Source organism: Octopus bimaculoides, chromosome 7, assembly GCF_046866305.1.
Source record: "Octopus bimaculoides isolate indiv1 chromosome 7, ASM4686630v1, whole genome shotgun sequence".
NCBI classification, from domain to species: Eukaryota; Metazoa; Mollusca; class Cephalopoda; order Octopoda; family Octopodidae; genus Octopus; species Octopus bimaculoides.
In genome coordinates, this window is record NC_142934.1 from 78,368,559 (window position 1) to 78,395,225 (window position 26,667).

General features: G+C 36.0%; 1 protein-coding gene across 1 annotated transcript in view; it reads right to left on the reverse strand.

Moving 5' to 3' along the window:
- LOC106870267 (solute carrier family 35 member F6-like) overlaps positions 1-26,667 on the reverse strand; it is a 478,944-nt gene that overhangs the window by 184,630 nt on the left and 267,647 nt on the right. The window contains exon 2 of the mRNA XM_052969764.2: positions 4,082-4,163. Within this exon, the coding sequence (XP_052825724.1) occupies positions 4,082-4,163 (82 nt within the window). The remainder of the gene's footprint in view (positions 1-4,081; positions 4,164-26,667) is intronic.

Here is a 26,667-nt window from a genome sequence, read left to right on the forward strand (position 1 = left end):
CATACATATATATATATATATATATATATATATATATATATATATCAATTTTTTTTCTCCGTGTTTTTCTCCTTGTCTCCGTATTCTTTCTGTTGAAGAGCGTAGCTCGAAACGTCAAAGACTTTCCGTATTCCCGAGCATCATACTAATATATACTTTTGTTATTTACACCACCTGTCCTCGTCTGTTGTTATTATTTGTATATTCTCCCATATATATATATATATATATATATATATATATATATATAAGATAATAAGAGTGAAAAAACTACAGAAGGCTTGTGTTACATGGTTAAAGTATATATTTAAATTATGTCAGAAAAATGTTAGAAAAATGTTATAAAATCTTTTTGGTATATAAACATTGTATTTTGAGCTCACCTATATATATATATATATATATATATATATATATGTATGTATAAATGTAAAATGATGGAATGAGTGCTCAACACCACATTGGTTGATAAATAATTACTTTATTTGTGAATTGATGCTAACATTAGTTTCATGTTAAGAAGATTAGGAAAATAGCCAAGTATCTTAACAATTTTCGAGTCGATCACATGAAGAAACGTGTTAAGATACTTGGATATTTTCTTACTCTTCTTAACATGAAATTAATGGCTGGCTTATTTCACAAATAAAGAATATATATATATATATATATATATATATATATATATATATATATATATATATATATATATATACATATAAATATATATGTGTGTGTGTGTGTGTGTGTGTGTGTGTGAGGAACAGCTCTTTTTATGAATGTTTCATTAAATACACAATATTCAAGTTTTATCTTTTAGATTTTAGATTTTTCATGTCTCATTTTCGAGGTTTGAACTGAATATATTTCGCCTTTGTCTTGTTTCTTATAAACTGATTGAATTTGTGCAAGACTTTTCCACCGAATGTTTTTTGACTATTAGCATCATTCATCAGCAGTTTTGTTTGTCACAGTCAAATTTTGAGATCTTTTTTCATGTCAGTAGCCATATGTTAATTTTATGATGCATGTATTTGCATGTTAATTTTGACAGTATTTCTGTTTATTAGTATAAAGAGGGTGAAAAAAATATGATGCTCATAAAACCTGCAGCCTTTCCCACTAGCTGTGTTAATTGTTTAATGGCAATATCAACGACTGTTTTGAGTTTTGTCATTTTTTTTTTAACAGGAGGGTGTTATAGTTTCATAATCGAGTTCAAAAATGGATGTGAGGTTAAGAAACTAATTTTGCAGCTATGTGAATTTTGGTTTCACCCCACTACATGGCACTTTGAGTGAGTGTCTCTTCTACCATAGTCTCAAGTTGTCCAAAGCCGTGTTGGCAAACTTTCATTTATGCAAACTGTATGGAAGCTTGTCAGAGAAAATGTTCCAATTCTTGAATGGTTTATTTAAATTATCCACCATCACATTTGGTCTTTGCTGTGGTGTAGTGGCATGTAGGACTCAATTAATATTAGAACTATGGCAGTGGAATACAAGCTCCTGGTAGGGTCTTCCATGCTGGACAGATCAAGGGATAGAGGTCAGACCAATCTGGACCACCTCTACCCAGAGGTAAAAATGGGTTTGCATGGAAACTACACCCCTACCTTGTAAAATGTCAAGTTACAGAAACACCAATGACAATTCAAAACCAACAAGGAGGAATTTGTCTTCATCAGCCCAAAGTTGAGAACAGGAGACAAAATTTATTGATGGCCGATGCTCCATAGAGAGCAAATGGCTAAAGTAAGCAAGTTGACTTAATTTGTCTCTTAGTTCAACACAAATACCAAGCCTTTATTGGAATCTGTTGCCAGAATTTAGGAGTTCAGGCCAGGACACCAGTCTGAAGAAAACATCCTTCCCTTCCTTCCAACAGTCTGAGACACCCTGAAAATAGATTCCCATTCCTCCTTCTCCTCCTCATCCTGTGATTATCTTGTTCAACAAAAAAAAAAGATCTCAGTAAGTGCAGTATCGATGACTCTTTTGCAGTGCTTCCACAACAGGTTACAAAAAGGGAAGAGGCTATCATTTTCAGGTTGAGACGATTTATTTAAATGCTTACAGTGAAAAGCTCTCCACAAACAAAAACGACAATGAAAAATGCATGCAAAGGTCAGTTGATGGGGCTAATAAGGGCACTAGATATTGTCTGAGTTTAACATCATCATCAACATCATTGTTTAACATCTGCTTTCCATGCTGACATGGGTTTGACGGTTTGTCTGAGGACTGGCAAGCCAGGAGGCTACACCACGCTCCAATCTGATCTGGCAAAGTTACTACAGTTGGATGCCCTTACTAATACCAACCACTCTAAGAGCGTAGTGGGAGATTTTTATGTACCACTGGCATGGGGCCCAGCCAGGCAGCACTGGCATCGGCCACACTTGAATGGTGCTTTTTACATGCCACCAGCATGGAAGCCAGTCCAGAAGCACTGGTATCAACCACACTCAAATGGTACTTTTTACATGCCACCGGCATGGGTGCCAGTCAGGTGACAATGGCATCAACCACAACAGTCATTTTACTTATGTAATATCAACAACTGCTGTTGAAATGTTACATGATATTTCATTTATGTCAATTGTTATCTGAGGTACAGAGATTATATTAAGTGTCTCCACTAAATATAGTTTTGTCTTAAGTAGGAATGCTGACATTGGGCAGTGTTAACTATGAAATATGATGTATAAATGCCAGCTATTTCAAGTATTAAAATGTAACATAAGCTGCTTTGATTGTTGCAGACAGCATTTATTGTATTAATTGTTACAATTGATATAAAGTATATTGACTGAGACAGGCCCAAATACGACCTGTATTGTAGACGCCTGGTTTGCAAGAAATAGCAGCCAAAATTTCCTTAAATGACATCTTATAGTCCAGATACTGGTTCCATTTAAAAAGTAAGTTTCAATGTCATATGGTACCATGTAAGAAACTGGTACATGCCAGTAGCATATAATAATCATTTGCAATGGTGCCACATTATAGCACCAGTGCCGCTGCACATAAAAAGCACCCAGTACACTCTGTAAAGTGGTTGGCGTTAGGAAGGGCACAGAAACTGTGCCAAAACAGACAACTGGAGCCTGGGTGCAGCTCTCTGGCTACCGGCTCCTGTCAAACCATCCAATCCATGCAAGTATAGAAAACAAACATTAAACGATGCTGATGATATCGAATGAGGTATTAGATATATAACACTCTCTTTACACTTTTATTCTTTTACATGTTTCAGTCATTTGACTGTGGCCATGCTGGAGCACTGCCTTTAGTCGAGCAAATTGACCCCAGGACTTATTCTTTGTATGCCTAGTACTTATTCTATTGGTCTCTTTTGCCGAACCGCTAAGTTACAGTGACGAAAACACACCAACATTGGTTGTCAAGCAAAGATGGGGGACAAACACAGACACACAAACATATACACACACATACATATCCTGAGCATTATACTAATACATCCATTTGTTGTTTACAACACCTGTCTTCATCTGTTGTTTTTTCTTGAATTCTCCCATATATATATATATATATATATATATATATATATATATATATATATATATAGAGAGAGAGAGAGAGAGAGAGAGAGAGAGATATAAAATATATAGTTTTAGGGAAAATAACCAATTTTGGATTTTGTCCCTAATATTATTATATATATATATATATACATATATATGATGGGCTTCTTTCAGTTTCTGTCAACCAAATTCACTCACAAGGCTTTGGTCGGCCCGAGGCTATAGTAAAAGACACTTGCCCAAGGTGCCGCACAGTGGGACTGAACCCAGAACCATGTGGTTGGTAAGCAAGCTACTTACCACACAGCCACTCCTGTGCCTACACCTGGTAAAAAAAGATGGTATAGACATAGCTGAAATGGCTTTGATCACAGGTCTGCTCATTTGAGACTGACTTGGGGTTAAACAACAATAATTACAAATAAAAGTAGCTGAGTTAAGAGCTAAAGGCACCACCACAGAAATACTACTAGGCAAGAGATGACATAATATGGCTTAAATAAATATAGATTAACGTTAATGTTTGTAACTCACCATGAAGAAAGGATGCCAGAAAATGTGCTTCTTTCCACTGTAGTTGTCAAGTGTGCCTCTAGCAAGTAACGTCTCTGTCAAACTGGAAAATTTTAGAAAAAATTTTAAATTTAAAAAAAATAATGCCAGTTAAGGAAGAAATTTTTTAATTTAAGCGAAAAATTAAAACTTTAAAAAAATGTAAACATATAAGGAAAGGTATAAAAATTTAAGAAAAATATGAAAATTTAAGGAAAATTATAAAAATTTAAGAAAAATATAATGATTTAAGCTAAAGTATAAAAAGTAAAGAAAAATATAAAAATTTAAGGAAAAGTGTAAAAATTTAAGAAAAATATAAAAATTTAAGGAAAAGTATAAAAATTAAAGAAAAATATAAAAACTTAAGGAAAAGTATAAAAATTAAAGAAAAATATAAAAATTTAAGAAAAAGTATAAGAATTTAAGAAAAATATTAAAAGTTGTAGAAAACATCAAAATTTAGTTAGTACATTGTACAGGAGCCATTTAGTAACACAAAAGCTGTAATTTATTTGATGAGGTGTTGAAATTTTCTTTGCACAATGTGACACAGTTCTTGTGTCAATGACCAGGTTGCTGCTGTACGATGAAAATTTTGACACCTCATGGAATAAATTTTAATTTAAAGTGAATTGAACAGCTTTTGTGTGCAATTAAATGGCTCTTCCATGATGATGCATGGCCTTGGATCGAATCGTTTATGGGGTAAGTACAATTCCGGAATATATATTTCACAAAATATAAAACTTTTAAAAAATATAATTGAAATTAAAGATTTGAAATAAAAGTAAAAAATTTTGAACTAATTACAGGTCAAAATTTCTGTATATTTATAAGGATTTATTCTTTTCTAATCAACCCCAGTACACAACTGGTACTTAATTTATCGAACCCTGAAAGGATGAATGCCAAAGTTGACCTCGGCGGAATTTGAACTCAGAACGTAATGACAGACTGCTAAGTATTTCACCCGGCATGCTAACGATTCTGCCAGCTGGCAACTTTTATACTGATTTATATTGATTTATTAAAGTACTAGAGTTACAAAAATAATAAGGTGTCTTGCATTCAGTTAAGGTCTTTTATCCTCTGAGTTCCTATCCTGCTGATGTTAACTTTGTCTGTCACCTGTCTGAGGTCAATACATTAAGAATTAATCAAATAGGCTTAATCTATCACCCAGCTTAGCTGTGTCACCTGCCTGCAAAGTGCCATAAGCGGAAACAAGGCTATTGCAAGATTTCAGTCCAGGTCTTGTCTGAGAATAATTTTAACACTTCCTTTCATCAGTTTTTGATGCCATATGCCCATGGGCATATGGTGTAGTGGTTATGAGCATGGGCTACTAACCCCAAGATTCGAGTTCGATTCCAGGCAGTGACTTGAATAATAATAATAATAATGATAATAGTAATAACAACATCGAAAAATACCTTAGGAATGAGAACCCAGGTTCGAAATTTCCCCAAGACACCTGATGAAGGCTGGAGGGTATATCAGCTGAAATGTTGTGTTAACAACAAACAAGATGAGGACAAATATCCGTCAAATGTAAATAATGTAAATAATGTACATAATTCCTCATCTCCTAAATATAGAACGGTCCCGAGAAATGCCACAAAGCAGTGCCCTTCCTCTTTTGATTAAGCCCCATAGCTGTGTGCTTAAAAAACTCTCTGCAATTACATGGTTTTGGGTTCAGTCTCACTGCAAAGCTCCTTTTGGGCAAGTGTCTACTACTATGGTCCCAGGCCAACCAATGGCTAGTGAGTGAAGTTGGCAAACAGAAAGTATGTGGAAGCCCATAGTGTGTGTGTGTGTGTGTGTGTGTGTGTGTGTGTGTGTGTGTATGTGCTGCCAACTGGTGTTGGTTTGTTTATGTTCCATCAATGGGCTGTTCAGCAAAAGCGACAATGGAATAAGTACCAGATCTAAAAAGTAAGTACTGGAGTTAATTTGTTCAACTAAAACCCCTTCAAAGTGGTACTCCAGTATGGCCACAGTCTAGTGATTGAAACAAGTAAAAGATAAAAGGTAAGAATCAATTTAATTTGACAAAATCATTCCCCATGATTCGTGATGTTGTGTCAGTATTAGAATTCCAATATTATTTGCTCGTGGCTGTATCAAAAAAAAAAACAAAAAAACCCACAGGGTTTTCAGATCTTAGTTAATGAAAACAAGTCACCAGAGTCTGGCAGAGTAACACCTCAATCACATGAATAGGCATAAATGCAGCCATTCCCTAGAACAGATTATTAAACGTTAAAACAAAAATACGATATATGTAATAGCAACATGAAATATTATAATATATCATATGATAAAAAATGGGACAATAGAGCATTATTTAGTTATCTCTCCTTTGCATACCAAGTTCAAATACCGCTGGGGGTCTACATCATCATTTATCTCTCCAGGATCAATAATATGTGTCAATAATAGCACTGTCAATGCTGTGCCAATGTTAGAAATTGTTATTTATTATTTGACCTGGAGCATGTCTTGTGATAGATCTGGAGAATTTATGAACCTATAAACTATGAGCTCGAGGCATAAAATAGGTAAAGCTACATATACAAGAAAAAAAGAAATGAAAAAAAAATCCTTATTTATTTTGGAATATGCTAGAACAAAAATGTTCATGTAAATCATAATAGATAGAGAGTTTGAAGGCAGCTTACTGCTAGCGTTCTATTTAACTAGATGGTGGCTACTTAAGACTGAGGAATATGTCGGTAGGAGTTGATGCAAAAGAGCTTGCAGCCTCCAAGAAGCTAAACAGGTGTATCAATAACTAAAGATATGGCAGAAGATGTATAATCATTCACTTTGTGAAAATGGTGAAAAGGTACACAATGGATTGTTTATGGAACACAATGGAATGGGTACACACACACAATGTATATATATATATATATATATATATATATATATATGTATGTATATTTGAAAGTCTATGAGAATTACTTAATACAGTTTTTGAAGAGAAAAGGTGATTTTTCTAAAAAGAATTATTTTAAAAAAATGTTATGAAACGAGGATGTTACCATCTTTTTTTGGGAAGAAGATTTTTTCTAGTGTGTGAACACTTGCACATACACACATAATCACATACATACATATATATATATATATATATATGATATATAGATATATGATAGATTCCATAAAATGGTAACAACAGAGGGTGGTTTTGTCAATGATCCAGTGCATTTTATGGAAACAACTGAAAAAAAAAAATCATTAATTTACACTTGCAATAGCAAATGTAGATCTGTATTATGGGGAATATTGAATAATGAAATAGAGCAGACTTCAAAGAGATATAAGAAAGAATAGACTGCATGAACTTTAATAGGCTTTACGAAAATGTACCATTAAGTTTAGGATTACAGAAAACCCAACGGAAAAGAGATGACAAGGGAAGTGGTTTCAACCAATATATACATACAAACATATACATACATATATATATATATATATATATATATATATATATACATACATATATATACATATATATATCAAGGCCATCACATATACATAATGTATTCCTTGGTTAGTAAGATTCACCATCATCAATCTTCAGTAAGGCATCAATATTTATGAGGCGGACGTTTTTTTAAAGCAATTTTGTAAATTTGCTGACATCGCCAAAAGCGAAAAGGGAAATGAAGGAGAAACCATTTACAGTGGAAATTTTTGTAATGATGCAGGCATTTCTGGAGAGTTTCAGGCTGCATAAAACTTGGTGAGATGAGGAAAGTATAGCAAAATCTTAGCTCTGCTTTTCAATGCAGGTAGCTGGAATGCTTGAAAGTTTTGGTTATATGAGCCACATCCTGATACACTATTTGACAGTTTTTCTACCTGAGCAGTATATTTATGTATACCTTCTGAACCTTTCTCTCCATCTTAAACTTAAGTCTGTGAAGGCATGTGGTTTAGTGCTTAGGGTATTTGGCTCACGATTGTAAGCTTGTGAGTTCAATTCCCGGCTATATGTTGCATCCTTGAGCAAGACACTTTATTTCACATTGCTCCAGTCCACTCAGCTGGCAAAAATGAGTTGTACCTGTATTTCAAAGGGGCCAGCCTTGTCACATTCTATGTCACACTAAATCTCCCTGGGAACTTGGCCATTGCCAGTACCGTAGGACTGGCCATTGCCAGTACCGCAGGACTGGCCATCGTGCTGGTGACATGTAAAAAGCACCCACTCCACTCTTGGAGTGGTTGGCCTCGGTGAGGCCCAATGTACGAAGGTCTTGCCTCACCACCTCAGCCCAGGTCTTCCTGGGCCTACCTCTTCCACGGGTTCCCTCAACTGTTAGGGTGTGGCACTTTTTCACGCAGCTATCCTCATCCATTCTCACCACATGTCCATGCCAGCGCAATCGTCTCTCTTGCACACCACAACTGATGCTTCTAATGTTCAGCTTTTCTCTCAAGATACTTACACTCTGACGGGTATTCACATTGACATTACTAACCTGCCAGATCAGGTTAGAGTCTGGTGCAGCCATCCGGTTCACCAGTCACCAGTCAAATCGTCCAACCCATGCTAGCATGGAAAGCGGACGTTAAATAATGATGATGTCTGTGGAGTGCTCAGCTACTTGCACGTTAATTTCACAAGAAGGGTGTTCCATTGACGAGATCGACTGGAACCCACATCATCATAACTGACTGAGTGCCAAAGTGCGAATACATAAGTCTGAAATAGCCAAAGTTGGATAGAGATGCATTCCTACTGTTCTTTAAAACAGTTTTGGCTCCTTTCACTTTGGTAAAATTCATTTCCTCTCTCTTCTATTACTATTTTGTAATACTATTTTGTAATACTATTTTGCTTCTTTCCTGTCATTTTCTGATATCAACCTCTAAAATACTTCCTGCCAATTTCTTCAATTTCTTTACCACTAACTGTCAGTAATTATCTCTCAGGCTTGTTTCGATTGAATCCCCAATTCCAACACACCATTATATATCTACCATTATCTTGACTCTCTAATTGTGCTCTCTTCTGCAACATTCCCACTCTCTTCTTTACTCTCTTTTCTATCACCTTCTCACTCCATTCACCCTAATCTTCTATTACTTGTTTTTGTCTATTACTTGTTGTTTTTGTTATGTGGAATGAAATCAATGCAGGAAAGAGGAGACACTTTAGTTCTGTCGAGAACAAGACAACTTCTTCTGTACTGATAAATGAATGAATTGAGATGATGTAGTTTAGATCTGACTCTTTACCTTGCTGAAAGCAAGCCAGCCAGAGGTGTATATTCTGGGTGTGCTAGGTGTGTGCTGCACACCCATCAAAAACGGTAAATTCATTATAAACATTAACCTTACTCATTAATTTAATCAGAAATCTTAATGGAAAACTTTTATTATACCCCTGCTTGAAATTTGGTGACATTGAGTGTGGCAGCACACCCAGGACAACAACCACCATACACCACTGAAGCCAACCATTCTAGTGCTGGTTCTAAAATGAAAGGCACCAAATACACTCTGCAGAGTAGTTGGTAAGAAGCAAGATGTTCAAAGAAAGAAGCCATGCCAAAAATGTAATGAACATGCAAGACAAGATCCTTGTCTAAACCTAGGATAGTAAAAACTCTGAACAAAAACTGATTCAGATTATAATAACCAGTTCAACCCATGCCAATATTGAGAAGCAGACAAAGAATAAATAAATAAACACACATACACACACAATGTTGTGAAGCTCAGTCAACTTCATATTTACAATAAATTTGCTCCAAGTTTTAGTACAGAATCACCCCATCTCTATGTGCCCAGTTTTGCCTCTTAAAAGTGATTTGAAATTGTAATAATTTCATATACACACATACATGCACATACAACCATGTGTATATTTGTTTTATATGTGTCTATAAGTTGATAACATTGTAAATTTGTATTCTAAGTTTCAAGTTTCTGATCTTCAAGCAATTATGATCAAGACATTGATACTCTGGAATATAGTACAACACCCAGGAAATATTTGAGCATTCCTTTACTTGTTTCAGGCATTTGACTGTGGCCATGCTGGAGCACCACCTTTTTAGTCGAAGAAATCAACCCCAGGATTTATTCTTTGAAAGCCTGGTACTTATTCTATTTGGCTCTTTTGCTGAACTGCTAAGTTACAGGGACGTAAACACACCAACATCAGTTGTCAAGCGATAGCGGTGGTGGGGGGACACAGACACACCACTACATACATATATATTTATATATGAGATGTTTTGTTATCAATAAGACTCTATTTAACACACACACACACACACACACACACACACACATATATATATACACAACAGGCTTCTTTCAGTTTTCATCTACCAAATCCATTCACAAGGCTTTGGTGAGCCTGAGGCTATAGTACAAGACACTTGACCAACATGCCATGCAGTGGGATTGAACCTGGAACTATGTGGTTGGGAAGCAAACTTCTTAGCACACAGACGCTCCTGTGCCTATGTAGGCACAGTTGCGCAATAAGTTTTAACTAAATGCATAAAAAACATCATTGCATCTCATTCATTAACATAAAGCAACAGCTGTCTGAAAAAATACTTTGGAAGAAGAAATTAGGAAAGAGATGAAGGAAATATAATATTTGCCTTACGTTGATGAAAATGAGCATGATATTAATGAGAAGACAACCCAACTACCTCAAATGAAACAAGGAAATTCAAGGGATAGCTGAACACCTGTAATTTTATAACACTACGTATAGGATATTTTCTGACAAAATATCAACCAATGTTATTATGGGAATTCAATGGAATAAACCGTTTGATACAAAACAGTACTGTTTGGCATATTAAACTGTTGATCTCGATCTCTCTCTCTCTCCACCTCTCTCTTTCTTCCTCTCTCTCTCTCTCTCTCTCTCTCTCTCTCTCTCTCTCTCTCTCTCTCTCTCTCTCTCTTAATCGATCTATCTATTTATCTATCAATATCTGTACATATATTCATCATGGAAGGCGGACGTTAAACGATGATGATGATGATATCTATATCTATATCGAAATATATATGAATATATACATATATATATATATATACATACATACACACACACACACACTTGTATACATGTATGCACACATACACACAAACACACACACGCACACATATTAGCACTCACACAGATACATGAAGTATACGAAAATACAGATACAAATGCAAAAATTTACGCATGCATGTGTATGTGTACTACAGTGTTTGTATGTATGTGTGAATACATCAGGTGTGTGTCTATGTAAACATGAGTGACAGAGAGAAAGGGAGAGAGTACAGTGGGCGTAAATATATATATGTATCTAAGTAGATAGATAGATAGATAAATAGATAGATAGATAGATAGATAGATAGATAGATAGATAGGTAGATAGATAGATAGATAGATAGATAGATAGGTAGATAGAAAGATAGATAGTTAGATAGATAGATAATGTTCAGAGGAAAGTGAAAGTGTCTCTGAGAAAGAGATGGTTAAATGGTCTGCTAAGGATGTTTCACAATTGAAGTTTAATATCCTGTTGTGCACAAACGATAATGAAAATTCCATCTTGTACAACTGCGGCAGCTGTTTCTAGAATCATATAAATGGCTGGTACAGAGAATTATTATTATTTCAATGGTTGTAGGTATGTGCTGCAATAATAGTGTGTGTCTGTGTTTGTGTGAATTGCTACATAAATGACAATTTATATATATATATATATATATATATATATATATATATATACACACACACACTGTTACATAGCTATATGTGCATATGTGTGTGGATATGTGTGTATATATATATAAATATATATGTGTGTATGTGCATATGCATGTGTGTATGTGAGTGTGTAATTGTATTGATATTAATAAATTGACATTTATATAGAAATACACTCCAGTATAGACACATTAGTATAGTTACACAACACATACACATTCACATTATAATTCTCTGCAGCAGCCATATGTATATATATATATATATAATTTATATATTTATATAATATATTTAAACTCATATGTATGCGTGTGTGTGTGTATGTGCATGTGTGTGTGTGTGAGTGCACGTGGATGTACAATTCCTCACAAGGAACATGTAAATATGAATCTTTAACACATGTTATGTATAGTTCTCTTTACTTCACATCTAATAAATCTATTTAAGAGTTTATACAAAATTATGTAGGTATAGAGACTAGAGGCCCAGATCCTCATCTACTCAAACTATGCGACAACTATATCCATATATTTATACATAAATATACATACATCATCATCATCACCATCATCATCATCGTTTAACGTCCGCTTTCCATGCTAGCATGGGTTGGACGATTTGACTGAGGACTGGTGAAACCGGATGGCAACACCGGGCTCCAGTCTAATTTGGCAGAGTTTCTACAGCTGGATGCCCTTCCTAACGCCAACCACTCAGAGAGTGTAGTGGGTGCTTTTACGTGTCACCCGCACGAAAACGGCCACGCTCGAAATGGTGTCTTTTATGTGCCACCCGCACAAGCCAGTCCAGGGGCACTGGCAACGATCTCGCTCGAAAATCCTACGGGAGCGAGTCAGGCGGTACTGGCAACGGCCACGCTCAAAATGGTGCATCTCATGTGCCACCCGCACAAGAACCAGTCCAGGGGCACTGGCAATGATCTTACTTGGCTTGCCGGGTCTTCTCACGCACAGCACATTTCCAAAGGTCTCGGTCAGTAGTCATCGCCTCGGTGAGGCCCAATGTACGAAGGTCTTGCCTCACCACCTCAGCCCAGGTCTTCCTGGGCCTACCTCTTCCACGGGTTCCCTCAACTGTTAGGGTGTGGCACTTTTTCACGCAGCTATCCTCATCCATTCTCACCACATGTCCATGCCAGTGCAATCGTCTCTCTTGCACACCACAACTGATGCTTCTAATGTTCAGCTTTTCTCTCAAGATACTTACACTCTGACGGGTATTCACATTGACATTACACATCCAACGGAGCATATATATACACATACAGATAGATAGATAGATATATAGAGAGAGAGACAAGCAGATAGACAAAGAGACACACACACACACAGACACACACACACACATATATATGCATATGCAAATTCAAAAATAATTGCAAACACATCGAAATATGAACAGCCAACAGTATATGGTGATCTGTTTAGTACTGAGTAACCATCAGAAAAACCTGTCATACATTCAGTTATTCAATTTCATATACAGAATATGTGATATTTCATGTCTCCAATACAATAACATGTAATACACATGAAGTTGACTACTGTTAATGATGTTTTACTGATAATAAATAACTTAATGTACATATATTTTTTTGGGAAATCTTTCAGGATACGGTAAATCTATTATGTGGGAAATAAACTGTTTTAGCCAGTTAGTAAATGGAAATTGGAAATTTTTCCAAAATAGTGTTAGAAGTGTCTATAAAAGTTTATCAATTCCAATATTTACTAAAAATTACCTGACAATAAGAATATTATTTTTCTCTGAGAGACAAAAACGATACCATCTGGAGCGATTATTGTAGGATAATAGACCAGTAATGTTTTATGATTGTTAATATTATTGTCCTTTAAATTCCAAACATATTTAGAAAGTAAGGTGGTATGACATGTTCCTAAGTGTCTGAATGTATACATTAGTGTGTGTGTGTGTGTGTGTGTGTGTGTGTGTGTGTGTGTGTGTGTGTGTGTGTATGAGTGTGTGTATGTTCTAATAATCTTATTCAAAGGGATCTTCAGTAAGCTGAATATAGCTGCTAGTTAATTGCAAGAAAAAGCTTAATTCAGTAAAATACTACTCTAGAAGCGTATATACTGTTAGAATGGCAGGCATAATAGTTGCTGGAACTAGATATAAAATGGAAACTGTATAGAAGCCTGTTGTATGGATTATGCCTGTCAAAATATATAGCTTTGTCATATGATGCCATGCAAATTCTGCCTGAGAGTTACGATAAGGGTATATGTGCTGGTGAAATGCTCGACCACTTACATGTTAATTCAGTGGATCAGACTAAATCTTCATTGTCAAGTGACATGAGATCCACTACTACTATATTTGTGTATGCGTATGTATGCATGTGTGCATATACGTACAGCATGTATACAGTCTACATCTATATATAGAGTCTACATATATATATCATCATCATCATCATCATCATTTAACGTCCGCTTTCCATGCTAGCATGGGTTGGACGATTTGACTGAGGACTGGTGAAACCGGATGGCAACACCAGGCTCCAGTCTAATTTGGCAGAGTTTCTACAGCTGGATGCCCTTCCTAACGCCAACCACTCATATAATAATAATAATATTAGGGATAAAAATCCAAAATTATAGGTAAAAACTCAATTAAAATCAATATAAAAATTAAAATTAAATTAAGTTTCACAGTATTAAATATATATAAATATATAGTTTTAGGGAAAAGAACTTATTTATTGTACTTTTACTTATTAATTTTTCTATATGTGATAGTGGATTTTCATCGCTGAGTTCATGAACCTTGGTTCTTTTCCCTAAAACTATATATATATATATATATATATATATGTATTATAATCATCATCATTGTCATCGTTTAATGTCTGCTTTCCATCCTGGCATGGGTTGAACGGTTTGACTGAGGACTGGCGGGCCAGAAGGGTGTACCGGGCTCCAATCTGATCTGGTAAGGTTTCTACAGTTGGATACCCATCCTAACACCAACCACTCCGAGAGTATAGTCGATGCTTTTTATGTTCCACCAGCATGAGGGCCAGTCAGGCGGTACTAGCATCAACCGCACATGAATGGAGCTTTTCATGTGCCACCGGCACATGTGTCTATGTCTTTCGTCCTACCATCTAGAAGTTCAACAAAAGAGACTGATGAAATAAGTATGAGACTTAAAAGTATAGTGTTGGGTGGTCATTTGTGGTCTTCAAGTCAGTGCCCCACTATGGCTGCAGTCCAATGATTGAAACAAGTAAAAAATAAAAGATTTATCAATTCCAAATATTAAAATTTTTTTGTAAAGCTATTTATAATTCAAACAAACTGTAGCAGATTTCATAATTTTTTTCCAGCTTCTCCTCATTTTTCTTTCCTTCACTAACCAATGTATATATATCTTAGTATAAGCACCATAAACCACCAAAGAACTTTTTCTGATTTATCCCTTGATGATGGCTCAACATGATTTAACTCTGACTTTTTGCTTGTTATTAGAAACATGTAGCCAACATGTCGGAAACTGATGTAGCGTCTGATACAAGCAATAATCTTCCTATTTCCAATGTTAATTTGGTTTCAGTAAGTGATATTGAATATATCTATACTTTGGATCTGAATAAATTTTTAAACATTTTTTAAAATGTTTCTCCTTTTTATTAACAGCTGCAATTGGCAAAGTCTTTAGAGTTATTGCACAATATATCCTATGAACTTTATTCAGATTTTCTGTGTCTTTAGTTTAAACGCTACTGATGTCAAATTTGTGTTTGGTTCTCAAGGGAATGAAATGTGAAGTTGAACTCTTGTAATCTACTCATTGGACCAGGACAAATGGCAAAGACACTTGCCCAAGGCGTTACACTGTGGGACTGACCTACAAACCACATGGTTGCAAAGCAAGTTTCTTAACAAAGCTGTGCTTGTGTTTATATCGAAATAAAATATCTAACAAGTCAACATGGAAAAATAGTATGCATAATTACTCATCTGATATAGTCAACCTCATAAAAAACCAGTGACAACCTTAAATACAGTACAGTAAAACTATATGCTATGGGTATTAAACAGCTAAACAAGGAAATGACTAGATAATAATAATAATACTAATACTACTACTAATAATAATTTATTCTTTTGTTAGCCACAAGGGCTCACATAAAATAACATTAAAGGAATGCAACAACGTAAATGACAAAAACGGGACGATGTAATGGTTTTTCTGCATGTAAACAAAGCATTACAACAAAAATTAAGCAAATTAAACCTCCCAATAAGGGAGGCGCTTTAAGGTCCTCAAGGAAAACCCCACAAAAGCCATGAGTGCCTGATCATAATAATGATAATAATAATAATAATAATAATAATAATAATAAGACTAAGCAACTGGAAAGCACCTGGACACGACAAGATCCCCAATTTCTGGTTAAAACACCTGCCAGCAATGCATAAAAAGCTGGCAGAAAACTTTAACAACATAATAGCAGATCCAGAAACAATGCCTGAATGGCTCACAAAAGGGAAAACCATCTTAATCCCCAAATCCACGGAAACGGAGAAACCACAAAACTATAGACCTATAACCTGTCTCCCTACGATCTACAAAGCCTTTACTGCAATAATATCGCAGAGAGTGAGTAAACACCTGGAAAATAACAACCTGTTTCCAGAAGAGCAGAAGGGATGCTGCAAGGGCTCATACGGCTGTAAAGATCAATTATTGATCAATAAAGCCATAACTGAAGACAGCCGCAGAAAGAAGAAAGGCCTCAGTATGGCCTGGGTGGACTACCAAAAGGCTTTCGACAGTGTTCCCCACACGTGGATTCTGGAAACACTAGCCATAAACAAGGTGGCACCAATTATCATAAAATACATAGAGCACTCAATGAACAAATGGCAGACAGTGCTACAGCTCCAAACAAAAGAGGGACTTGTGAAAACGAAAGCCATCCCCATTAGAAGAGGAATATTCCAGGGAGACACGCTCTCTCCACTCCTGTTCTGCCTGGCACTCACACCTTTAACAGAATTGCTAAATAGAACTGGATGCGGTTACAAATGCTATGGAAAAACAGTCAGCCACCTTCTATATATGGATGACCTAAAATTATATGCAAAAAACGACAAAGAGCTAGAAACACTACTACAGACAGTACACGGCTTTACCAAGGAAATAGAAATGAAATTCGGATTAGAAAAATGTGCCAAAGCAACCCTGAAAAGAGGAAAATTAGTTAAAAGTAGCAATATAACACTAGATAAAGCCAATGAAATAAGAGAACTAGACGAAAGCCAACCATATAAGTATTTAGGAGTCAATGAACTAGATAGGATACAACATACACAAATGAAAGAAAAAATAAAGAAAGAGTACTACAGACGAGTTAGATCAATACTAAAAACAGAGCTCAATGCTAAAAACAAGATAATGGGTATCAACACTTTAGCTGTCCCAGTTATAAGCTACAGCTACAACATCCTTAACTGGACACTAAACGAACTATGTAAAATAGACAGGAAAACAAGAAAAATAATGACAGGATATAGGATGCACCACCCAAAATCTGACATAGAAAGGCTATATATACAACGCACAGAAGGTGGCAGGGGTCTTATACAGCTAGAAAACTATTATAAAATAACCACCATAGGACTGCAAAAATACCTACTCCAGAAGCAAGGGAAACTAATACAAATAGCCACAAAACACGAGCAAAACAAAAAACTGTTTTCAGTATTTAAGGAAGCTGACAAATACAAACAAGAAATCAATCTACCTAACAAATACGAAGAAGAAGAAGAAGAAACAACAAAAGCTATAAAACAAATGAAATCCAAACTAAAACGAGAACAGCAACGGACCATGATAAAACGATGGCAAGAAAAGCCCCTACATGGTAAATACTGGGCTAAACTAAATGCGAAAGAAATAGACAGAGAAAAATCCCAGCAATGGCTGAGAAGCTCAGGACTCAAAGCAGAGACTGAAGGATTTTTAATTGCTGCACAAGACCAAAGCCTCCCCACCAGAAATTACCAAAAACACATAATGAAAAGAAATATAACAAGTAACTGTAGAATATGTGGAGATCGACAAGAAACAATAAATCATATTATCTCTGGCTGCCCAGTCCTGGCTAAGAAGGAATATATTCACAGACACGACAGAGCTGGGACCTATATACACTGGAAGCTATGCCAACATTATGGAATAGCAACAGAAAAAAGATGGTATAAACACACGCCAGAAAAGGTCACAGAAAACGAGAAAGCAACCATACTCTGGGATATGCCAATACACACAGATAGAGAAATTAAGGCAAATAGACCAGATATAGTTGTCAAAGATCATGAAGGAAAAAAATGCCTTCTAATTGATGTTTCAATACCAGCAGATGACAACGTTTCTCTAAAAGAAATGGAAAAACTTTCAAAATACAAAGACCTGGAAATAGAGATAACTCGAATGTGGAATCTAAAAACAGAAACAATTCCTATCATAGTAGGTGCCTTAGGTATAATAAAAAAATATTCAGACAAATACATAACAAAAACACCAGGACTTACAAATATATATAACATACAGAAAATTGCACTACTGGGTACTGCACACATTCTACGCAAAACACTTTCAATACAGTAAACATAAGAGCACCACAGCAAACCACAGCACATACCCAAGGCGCACAGAGCTGCGCTCGGTAGTGAAGTGAAAGCACGTTATAAAAATAAAACTACTGAATAATAATAATAATAATAATAATAATAAAAGCCCGGATGCAGTACCAGGCAGTGGCTCTCATGGCTTCTGATCTTAACTGATTGGAAGTGTTATCATGTACATTGTTTTGTCTTGGCATAAAAGATGGGCTACACCAAATATTCTGCTTAATACCACAAATTTGCTTGTCAGTTGTTTGACCTTAACCAGTTGAGCATGTCCCTTGGTGGCTGACGATATGTCACAAGATCTGAAACTTTGGAAGGGGCTATTGAATTACCTTGATCCCAGTATATAACTGATACTTATTTTATCAACCCCCAAAAGGAAGAAAGGCATAGGCGACCTTGGTGGAATTTGAACTCAGAATGTAAAAAACAGGCGAAAAACTATCAAGCATTTTGCCTGGCATGCTAATGCTACAGCCAGATCACGAATAATAATAATAATAATAATAATAATAATAATAATAATAATAATGATTATTATTATTATTATTATTATTATTATTATTATTATTATTATTATTATTAGAGGTAGAAGGCCTGAAAATTTGGGGGAGGAGTTAGTTACATGAACCCTCTTTTACATTCTGAGTTCCACAGAGATCAACTTTGCCTTTCATTCTTTCAGGGTTGATGAAATAAGTACCAGTTACACACTGGGGTTGATGTAATTGACTTATCCATTCTCATGAAATTACTGGCTTTGTGCCAAAATTTGAAAAATTAGATAAACATATATGAATCAATATTCAGAGGCATTAATAAATCAATATGTATAAGAATCAGTGAAGCAATATGTATAGACTTCAATGAATCAATATATATATATATATATAGGCTTCAATACAAACCAGTATATATATTTATATATGAATCGATATGTATAGGCATCAATATGAAAAAGAGAACCTGTTATGAATCAATACATACAACCTCTATATTCCAATATAGAAATGGATTTGTTAACCAAAAGACAGGCACCATTTCTGTTGGATGGCAAACCACTTCTCTTACCTGAAGAAGCTGGATTAATAAATTACAATGTCTGCTAAACATTTTATACAATTCAATTTTCATATGACTTTCTGTTCATAGCTTCACTTAATAAACATGGAACCAGCCAACGATATCACAATAGTTATAAATCTGTGTTTGAAGAGATAGTATTAAAATTTGGTGTGCTGAGAATTATTATTGAAAAGACTAAAGGGAATATTTCAAATTACAGGAGGATGACATATTATAGCCAACATTTTACTTCCATTTCAATTAGAGATAGGTGTAAAAGATCGACATATTTCAAATTCTTTGGCAACCACATCATAGATGACCTATCATGGTTTAGAAACATTTGGTTACCTGATGAAAATAAATTACTGGCGGCATCTGAACTTTCTGAGAGAATTGTTTCCCCTCTTGGCTGTTCTCTGACTTCTACTAGTGTACAAATGAGAGAATATTGGCACAATGCATCATTCTGTGTTAAAAATTTTTGGCTTCTTATATGAAAATGCAGATCTTTAGTGAATAGCAAGAATTATAACAGATACCATTATCGATGCTACCATTCCACTCTGTCTACCAGGAACATTTAATGACTATGGAGTGAAAGCATGTGGTTAGTGAGGGAATAGGTTTAGTGGTTAGGGTGTTGCCCCTATGATAATAAAATTGTGATTTCAATTCCTGGACTTGAGAAGACGTATCAAGCTAAGTAAAATTGCTGTCGCCAATACAAATGGGGCTTGCTCTTTACAGGTGCCAGTGCCACATAAGAGGCACTTGTGCCAGTGTTGTGTAGACACACAATGCTAGTGGCATGTAAAAAGTACCCAGCACACTCTGTAGAATGGTTGGTGCTAAGAACGGTATCCAGTTGTGGAGACCATGCCACAAAAGACAAACTGTTCAACCCATGCCAGCATGGAAAATGGACGTTAAATGATGATGATGATGATGAAGTTGATGACCAGGCAGTGCATGGCATTCATTATCATCATCCTCATCATCATCATCATCTAATGTCCGTTGTCCATGCTGACATAGGTTGGATGGTTTGACCAGGGCTGGTAAGCTAGAAGGCTGCACCAGACTCCAGTCTAGTTTGGCAAAGTTTTCTACAGCTGGACGCCCTTCCTAATGCCAACCACTCCGAGTGCTTCGGTCCTCTCAACTGTAAATGAGTTCCAACAATGGCTGGGAAGTTAACTTTGTGAGGGACTAGCATCCTATTCAGTGGGGAGTGTTGTGATCTCAGTCTCTTATACACCATGGAAACTAATGTAAGCTGTGGCCGTATGAATCTCAAAAATCATAACAGACCTTAAGTTATGTGGTTAGTGATTAGTGTGCTTGGCATTTGATTGTTAGATCATTCTTTGATTCTTAGACTACCTTATGTATATTGTTTGTGTCCACTAGTGTAGCTAGAGTGTGTGCCGCCCAGGGCAGCACTTCTCTTTGCCACCCCCCAACCCCACAAAAAACACATATTGCCTACAGCAGACCCAAAAGTCCTTCCCGGGGTGGACTGCCCATACCACCCCTCCCTAGCTACACTTGTGATTGTGTCCTTGAGTAAACACCTCATTTTATTATTTACTTTATTTACATTATTTACATTTGATGGATATTTGTCCTCATCTTGTTTGTTCTTAACATGTTTCGGCTGATATACCCTCCAGCCTTCATCAGGTGTTTTGGGGAAATTTCAAACCTGGGTTTTCATTCCTAAGGTATTTTCGATGCTTATTATTATTATTATTATTATTATTATTATTATTATTATTATTATTATTATTATTATTATTATTATTATCAAAATTAAAAGAAGAGTGCCATTGTTATCTAGTGAATGATATTTCGACATCTTGTGTGTCTTCAACGGGTTCAAAAAAATAAATTTGTCAATCTACTTCATTTTGGCTAATATAGAAAGGTTTGAGGTAACTCCTCCTGAAGATATAGATTCATAACTAAAAGAAGAGTGCCATTGTTATCTAATGAATGATATTTCAACATCTTGTGTGTCTTCAACGGGTTCAAAAAATAAATTTGTCAATCTACTTCATTTTAGTTAATATAGAAAGGATTGAGGTAACTCCTCCTGAAGATATAGAGTCAAAATGAAAAGAATAGTGCCATTGTTATCTAGTGAACGATATTTCGACATCTTGTGTGTTTTCAGAAGGCTTTAGTCAGTCAGGGGTAAAGTTAGAAGACACTTTGCCTCAGGCACCACACAGCAAGACTGAACTTGAATCCACATGGTCAGGATGCACACTTCTTAACCACACAGCCATGTTCAAACAAGAAACCCATCTAGACACAAATACTAAGACACATGTACACAACATGTTTATATTTATCTATAAAAATTGCATTGACGTTCCTCACAATTGTACCTGTTAACTGTTTTCATCAGCTAATGTTTATCATTTGTGCTAGTAATTGATATCATTTCTGTTTATCCGTTGTGGTTTAGCTGTTATTGTATTTGTTCCTGAAGTTTGGAATTTTAAGCTGTTCTTTGTATTTGTATATAACATGACAATAAACTGTTGTGAATTAAATGAATTGAATTACGCCTGTACATACAGGTGTATGATATTAAATATCTATTTATGTATCAATGTATATGTGTGCTTGTATATCATGTAAATAGATATATGTTTACATATATGTATATATGAGTGTATGTTATTAAATATGCATGTTATTATTTGTGAATTCTTATGCACCTTATTGAATATATAGAAGTGCATATTATTAAATATATATATATATATACATATGTATATACATACATACATACGTATATATACACACACACGCATATACACATACATACAATATATATATATATATATATATATATATATATATATATATATATATATATATATATATATATGTATATATATATGTATGTATGTATATACACATACATACATATATATGTTTATGTTTAAGTACATATGTATGTACGTATAGATTGATAGATAGATAGATAGATAGATATACACGTATGCAAGCATACAGTAATGTGTGCAGATGTATAATGTTTCTGTGAGCATATATGCTTGTAAATCTATGTCTGTGTGTAACCAAACATAAAATTGAGTGCTTATATATTTGCATAGCATTTTTGCTTATGCATGTGCATGTACACATATAACTCTGTGTGTTTGTGTATATGCATACATAATTTGTGTGTAACGTGCATCTGCATATTGGAAGGCACAGACAGAAGGAACTCTGTAAATAAAGCTATTTCATTGTCTGCAAATATTTTCGAAGATGAAAACAAGCAATAGAAATGTTTATTAATTTTTCTCACTCTTTTGCATATAATAAAGTTTATATTTGTTAAAATGTATTAGGACCCAGTGAGAAAAGCAGTGAAGCGGCAAAGTCATTCAAGCATCACATAGAATAAGATGTAATAGTTGAGCATTCCAAGTTCAAACCACTCTGAGGCCATCTTGGCATTCCATCCTTTCAGGGTCAGTAAATATAAGTATCAGCCTAATCCTGATGCAGCCTTGTTTCTTTCTTTCTTTCTCTCTCTCTCTCTCTCTCTCTCTCTCTCTCTCTCTCTCTCTCTCTCTCTCTCTCTCTCCCTGTTACTACTCATGACTACATACATATCTAAAACCATTATCTAAGGCATGTTGTATACTGATAACCAAATTATGGCATAGTGGGACTGATAGGGGGCCCTGTCTCTGCTCACAACCACATGAGTATGTAAATCCCTAATCAAAAATATGATACAAGCTTTTACCTGGTACTCCTTTAGTTACAGTGACAAGGGCTCCAGTTGATCTGAGCAACAGTACAGCTTTTCCATGAAATTAATATGAAAGCGGCTGAGCACTCCACAGACACACATACCCTTGATGTTGTTTTCAGGGACATTCAGCTTGATGCAGAATGGGGTAAAGCTGACCTTTTGAATTATGGGTATAACTCATTTTTGCAGGTGAGTGGACTGGAGTAACATGAAATAAAGTGTCTTGCTCAAGGATACAACACATCGTAAGAAATTGAACTCACAACCTTACGTTTATGAGACAAATACCCTAACCACTAAGGTATGTGCCTTCATTACAGGCTGTTACCTATGTTATTAGGTAACGGACTATTAATCTATCACTGGGTTTAAATAACTACCCAGCACCTTAAATTCCTTTAGCAGACCCTACTCTATTGCAAGTATTCAGGTTAAATCTGGTTTGAGGTTAATTTCCTCACTCATTCCTTCCTTCCTTCCTTACCTCCCTCCCTCTTACAAGTCTTGGAGGACCTGTAAAGGGTCATCATGAGCACTGATGATCCTCCTGACCAGAAATTAAAAAAAAAAAAATTGTTAGTGATGGCCACACTTTCTATGTAGCAAGGAAACTAATTGAAATTGCTGACGAAATCAAAGTGTTTTGGGAATGAGTAAAGTCATGTTCGATTTTGGCCTTTAAAATAAAAAGATATTTTATTCTTCTTTCTATTTGGTGCAGGCATCATCATCATCATCACCATCATCATCATCGTTTAACATCCGTTTTCCATGCTGGCATGGGTTGAACGGTTTGACTGAGGACTGCCAAGCCAGAAGGCTGCACCAGGCTCCAATCTGATCTGGCAGAGTTTCTACAGCTGGATGCCCTTCCTAATGCCAACTACTCTAAGAGTGTAGTGGGTGCTTTTTACATGCCACCAGCACAGGGGCCAGTCAGGCAGGCCTGACAGCGATCACGTTCGGATCGTACTTTTTACATGCCACCGGCATGGGAGCTAGTCAGGGGTCATTGGCATTGGTCATGTTCGGATGGTACCTCTTACATGCCACTGGCACGGGAGCCAGTCAGAGGTCACTGGCATCGGCCACGTTCAGATGGTGCTTTTTACATGCCACCAACAGAGGAGCCAGTCAGGGGACTCTGTCATCAGCCATGGCATGGATGTGTGAATTACAAAACTGACCCCAATATCTGACTCATACTTCATTTTGTCATCCCTGGAAAATTGAAAGGCAAAATTGATCTTTCTGAAATTTGAACTCAGAAAACAAAAGCCTAAAATAAATATTGCAAAATTTATGCATTGGTCTAATGATTCTACGAACAAGCCTCCCTTCTTATTTGCATAAATTCAATACGGTATATTAACTATAATTTATGGAAGATATAGCCTGCTGCATAAAGCACCTGTAAGTTTTCCCGCAGTATTAATGATAAACAGCATAGTTGGATATTGTCTATGACATGATACAGTATAAGGTAATATCATGACAACACTTGATATTATGTAATATAATATAATGTAATATGTAACATGGTTTGATTTTACATAATATGATAGGATATAATATAATTGTTACTAATGTAGTCACAAGGCCGGTAGTTTTATGAGAAGTGGGCTAGTCACTTACAACAACCATAATACTTCCCTGATAACTTTTTCAATGACCCATGGAGGAATGAAGAGCAAAGCTGATCCTGCCAGGATTTGAAATCAAATTGGAGGGGAGAGTTATCAATGATAATGTTTTGACTTTAAATCTGTGGTTATCTCCTTTTAATCTCCTCTCTCTCTCTCTCTCTCTCTTGACATTTGGTGGGGTGTGAGCAAATTTCCATTCTGAAAATGCGGCCCGGAAAAAAAAAGTTTGGGAACCCCTGTGCTACAGTGTGTTGCATTCTTGAGCAAGACTCTCAATTTCACATTGCTCCAATCCACCCAAATGGCAAAAGTGAGTTGTACCTGTAATTGAAAAGGACCAGCCTTTTTGACAGAGTTCAAATTCTGCTGCTACTTAATTTTTGACCCCAAAAGGATGAAAGGCAAAGTCAACCTTGGCGGAATTTGAACTCAGAACGTAAGGATGGGTGAAATACTGCTAAGCATTTCACCCAGCATGCTAACGATTCTGACAGCTGGCCGCCTTAAGTAATCCATAATAACATCTTAATTTCTGAAATTATATTTATTTTTGGCTTATGAATTTTTCGAAATTCTTTCTAAATCTTTTATTGTCTCTCAGTCATTCTGCCTCACCTTCTATTCTTATTTCTTTACTGCCCACAAGGGGCTACACACAGAAGGGACAAACAAGGACAGACAAAGGGATTAAGTCAATAACATCGATCCCAGTACGTAACTGGTACTTAATTTATTGACCCCGAAAGGATGAAAGGCAAAGTCGACCTCGGCGGAATTTGAACTCAGAACGTAGCGGCAGACGAAATACCGCTAAGCATTTCGCCCAGCGTACTAACGTTTCTGCTAGCTCACTGCCTTCTATTCGCTTCTGCCCCACCTATTCAGCGCACCGCACCATTTGGGAACCACTACTGTAGGAATTTGAACTCACAACCTTACGATCGTGAGTTAGATAACCTAACCACTAAGCCACGACTATAGTATGACAGGCAATGGTGTAGTTTGGTCCTGTATTTGTACAGTGAGGTGTGATGGAGCATCATGTGGTCTGGTATCTTCAAGAGTTGTGATGATGATGTGAGATTGTTGTTTAGCCCCGGGTTAGTCCTGGTTGAGCAACCATATGATCAAAGCTATTTCAGTCATAACCTTTCTGTGGTTTTATATATATCTAAGACTCACACTGATCGATGGGTCACTGGTTCTTTTGTAAAGTTAGTAAGGTGTGGTGTGGGGTGGGGTGATGTGTTGTTGTGCAGTGTATGTGGTGTGTGTGTTTGTTGTGTGTGTGTGATGTGTCTGGTGTGTGGTGTGCGTGTGTGTGGTATATGTGTGGTATATGTGTGGTATGTGTGTAGTATGTGCATGTGTGGTGTGTGTGTGGTGTGTGTATGTGTGTGTGGTATGTGTGTGGTGTGTGTATGTGTGTGGTGTGTGTGTATGTGTGTGTATGTGTGTTATGTGTGTGTATGTGTGTTATGTGTGTGGTGTGTGTGTATGGTGTTTATGAGTGTGCATATGAGTGTGTGAGCATGCGTGTATGGTTGCGTGGTGTGTGTTTGTTGAGTGCGTGTGGTGTGTGTGTGTGTGATATGTATGTATGTGTGTGTGGTATGTGTGTGGTGTGT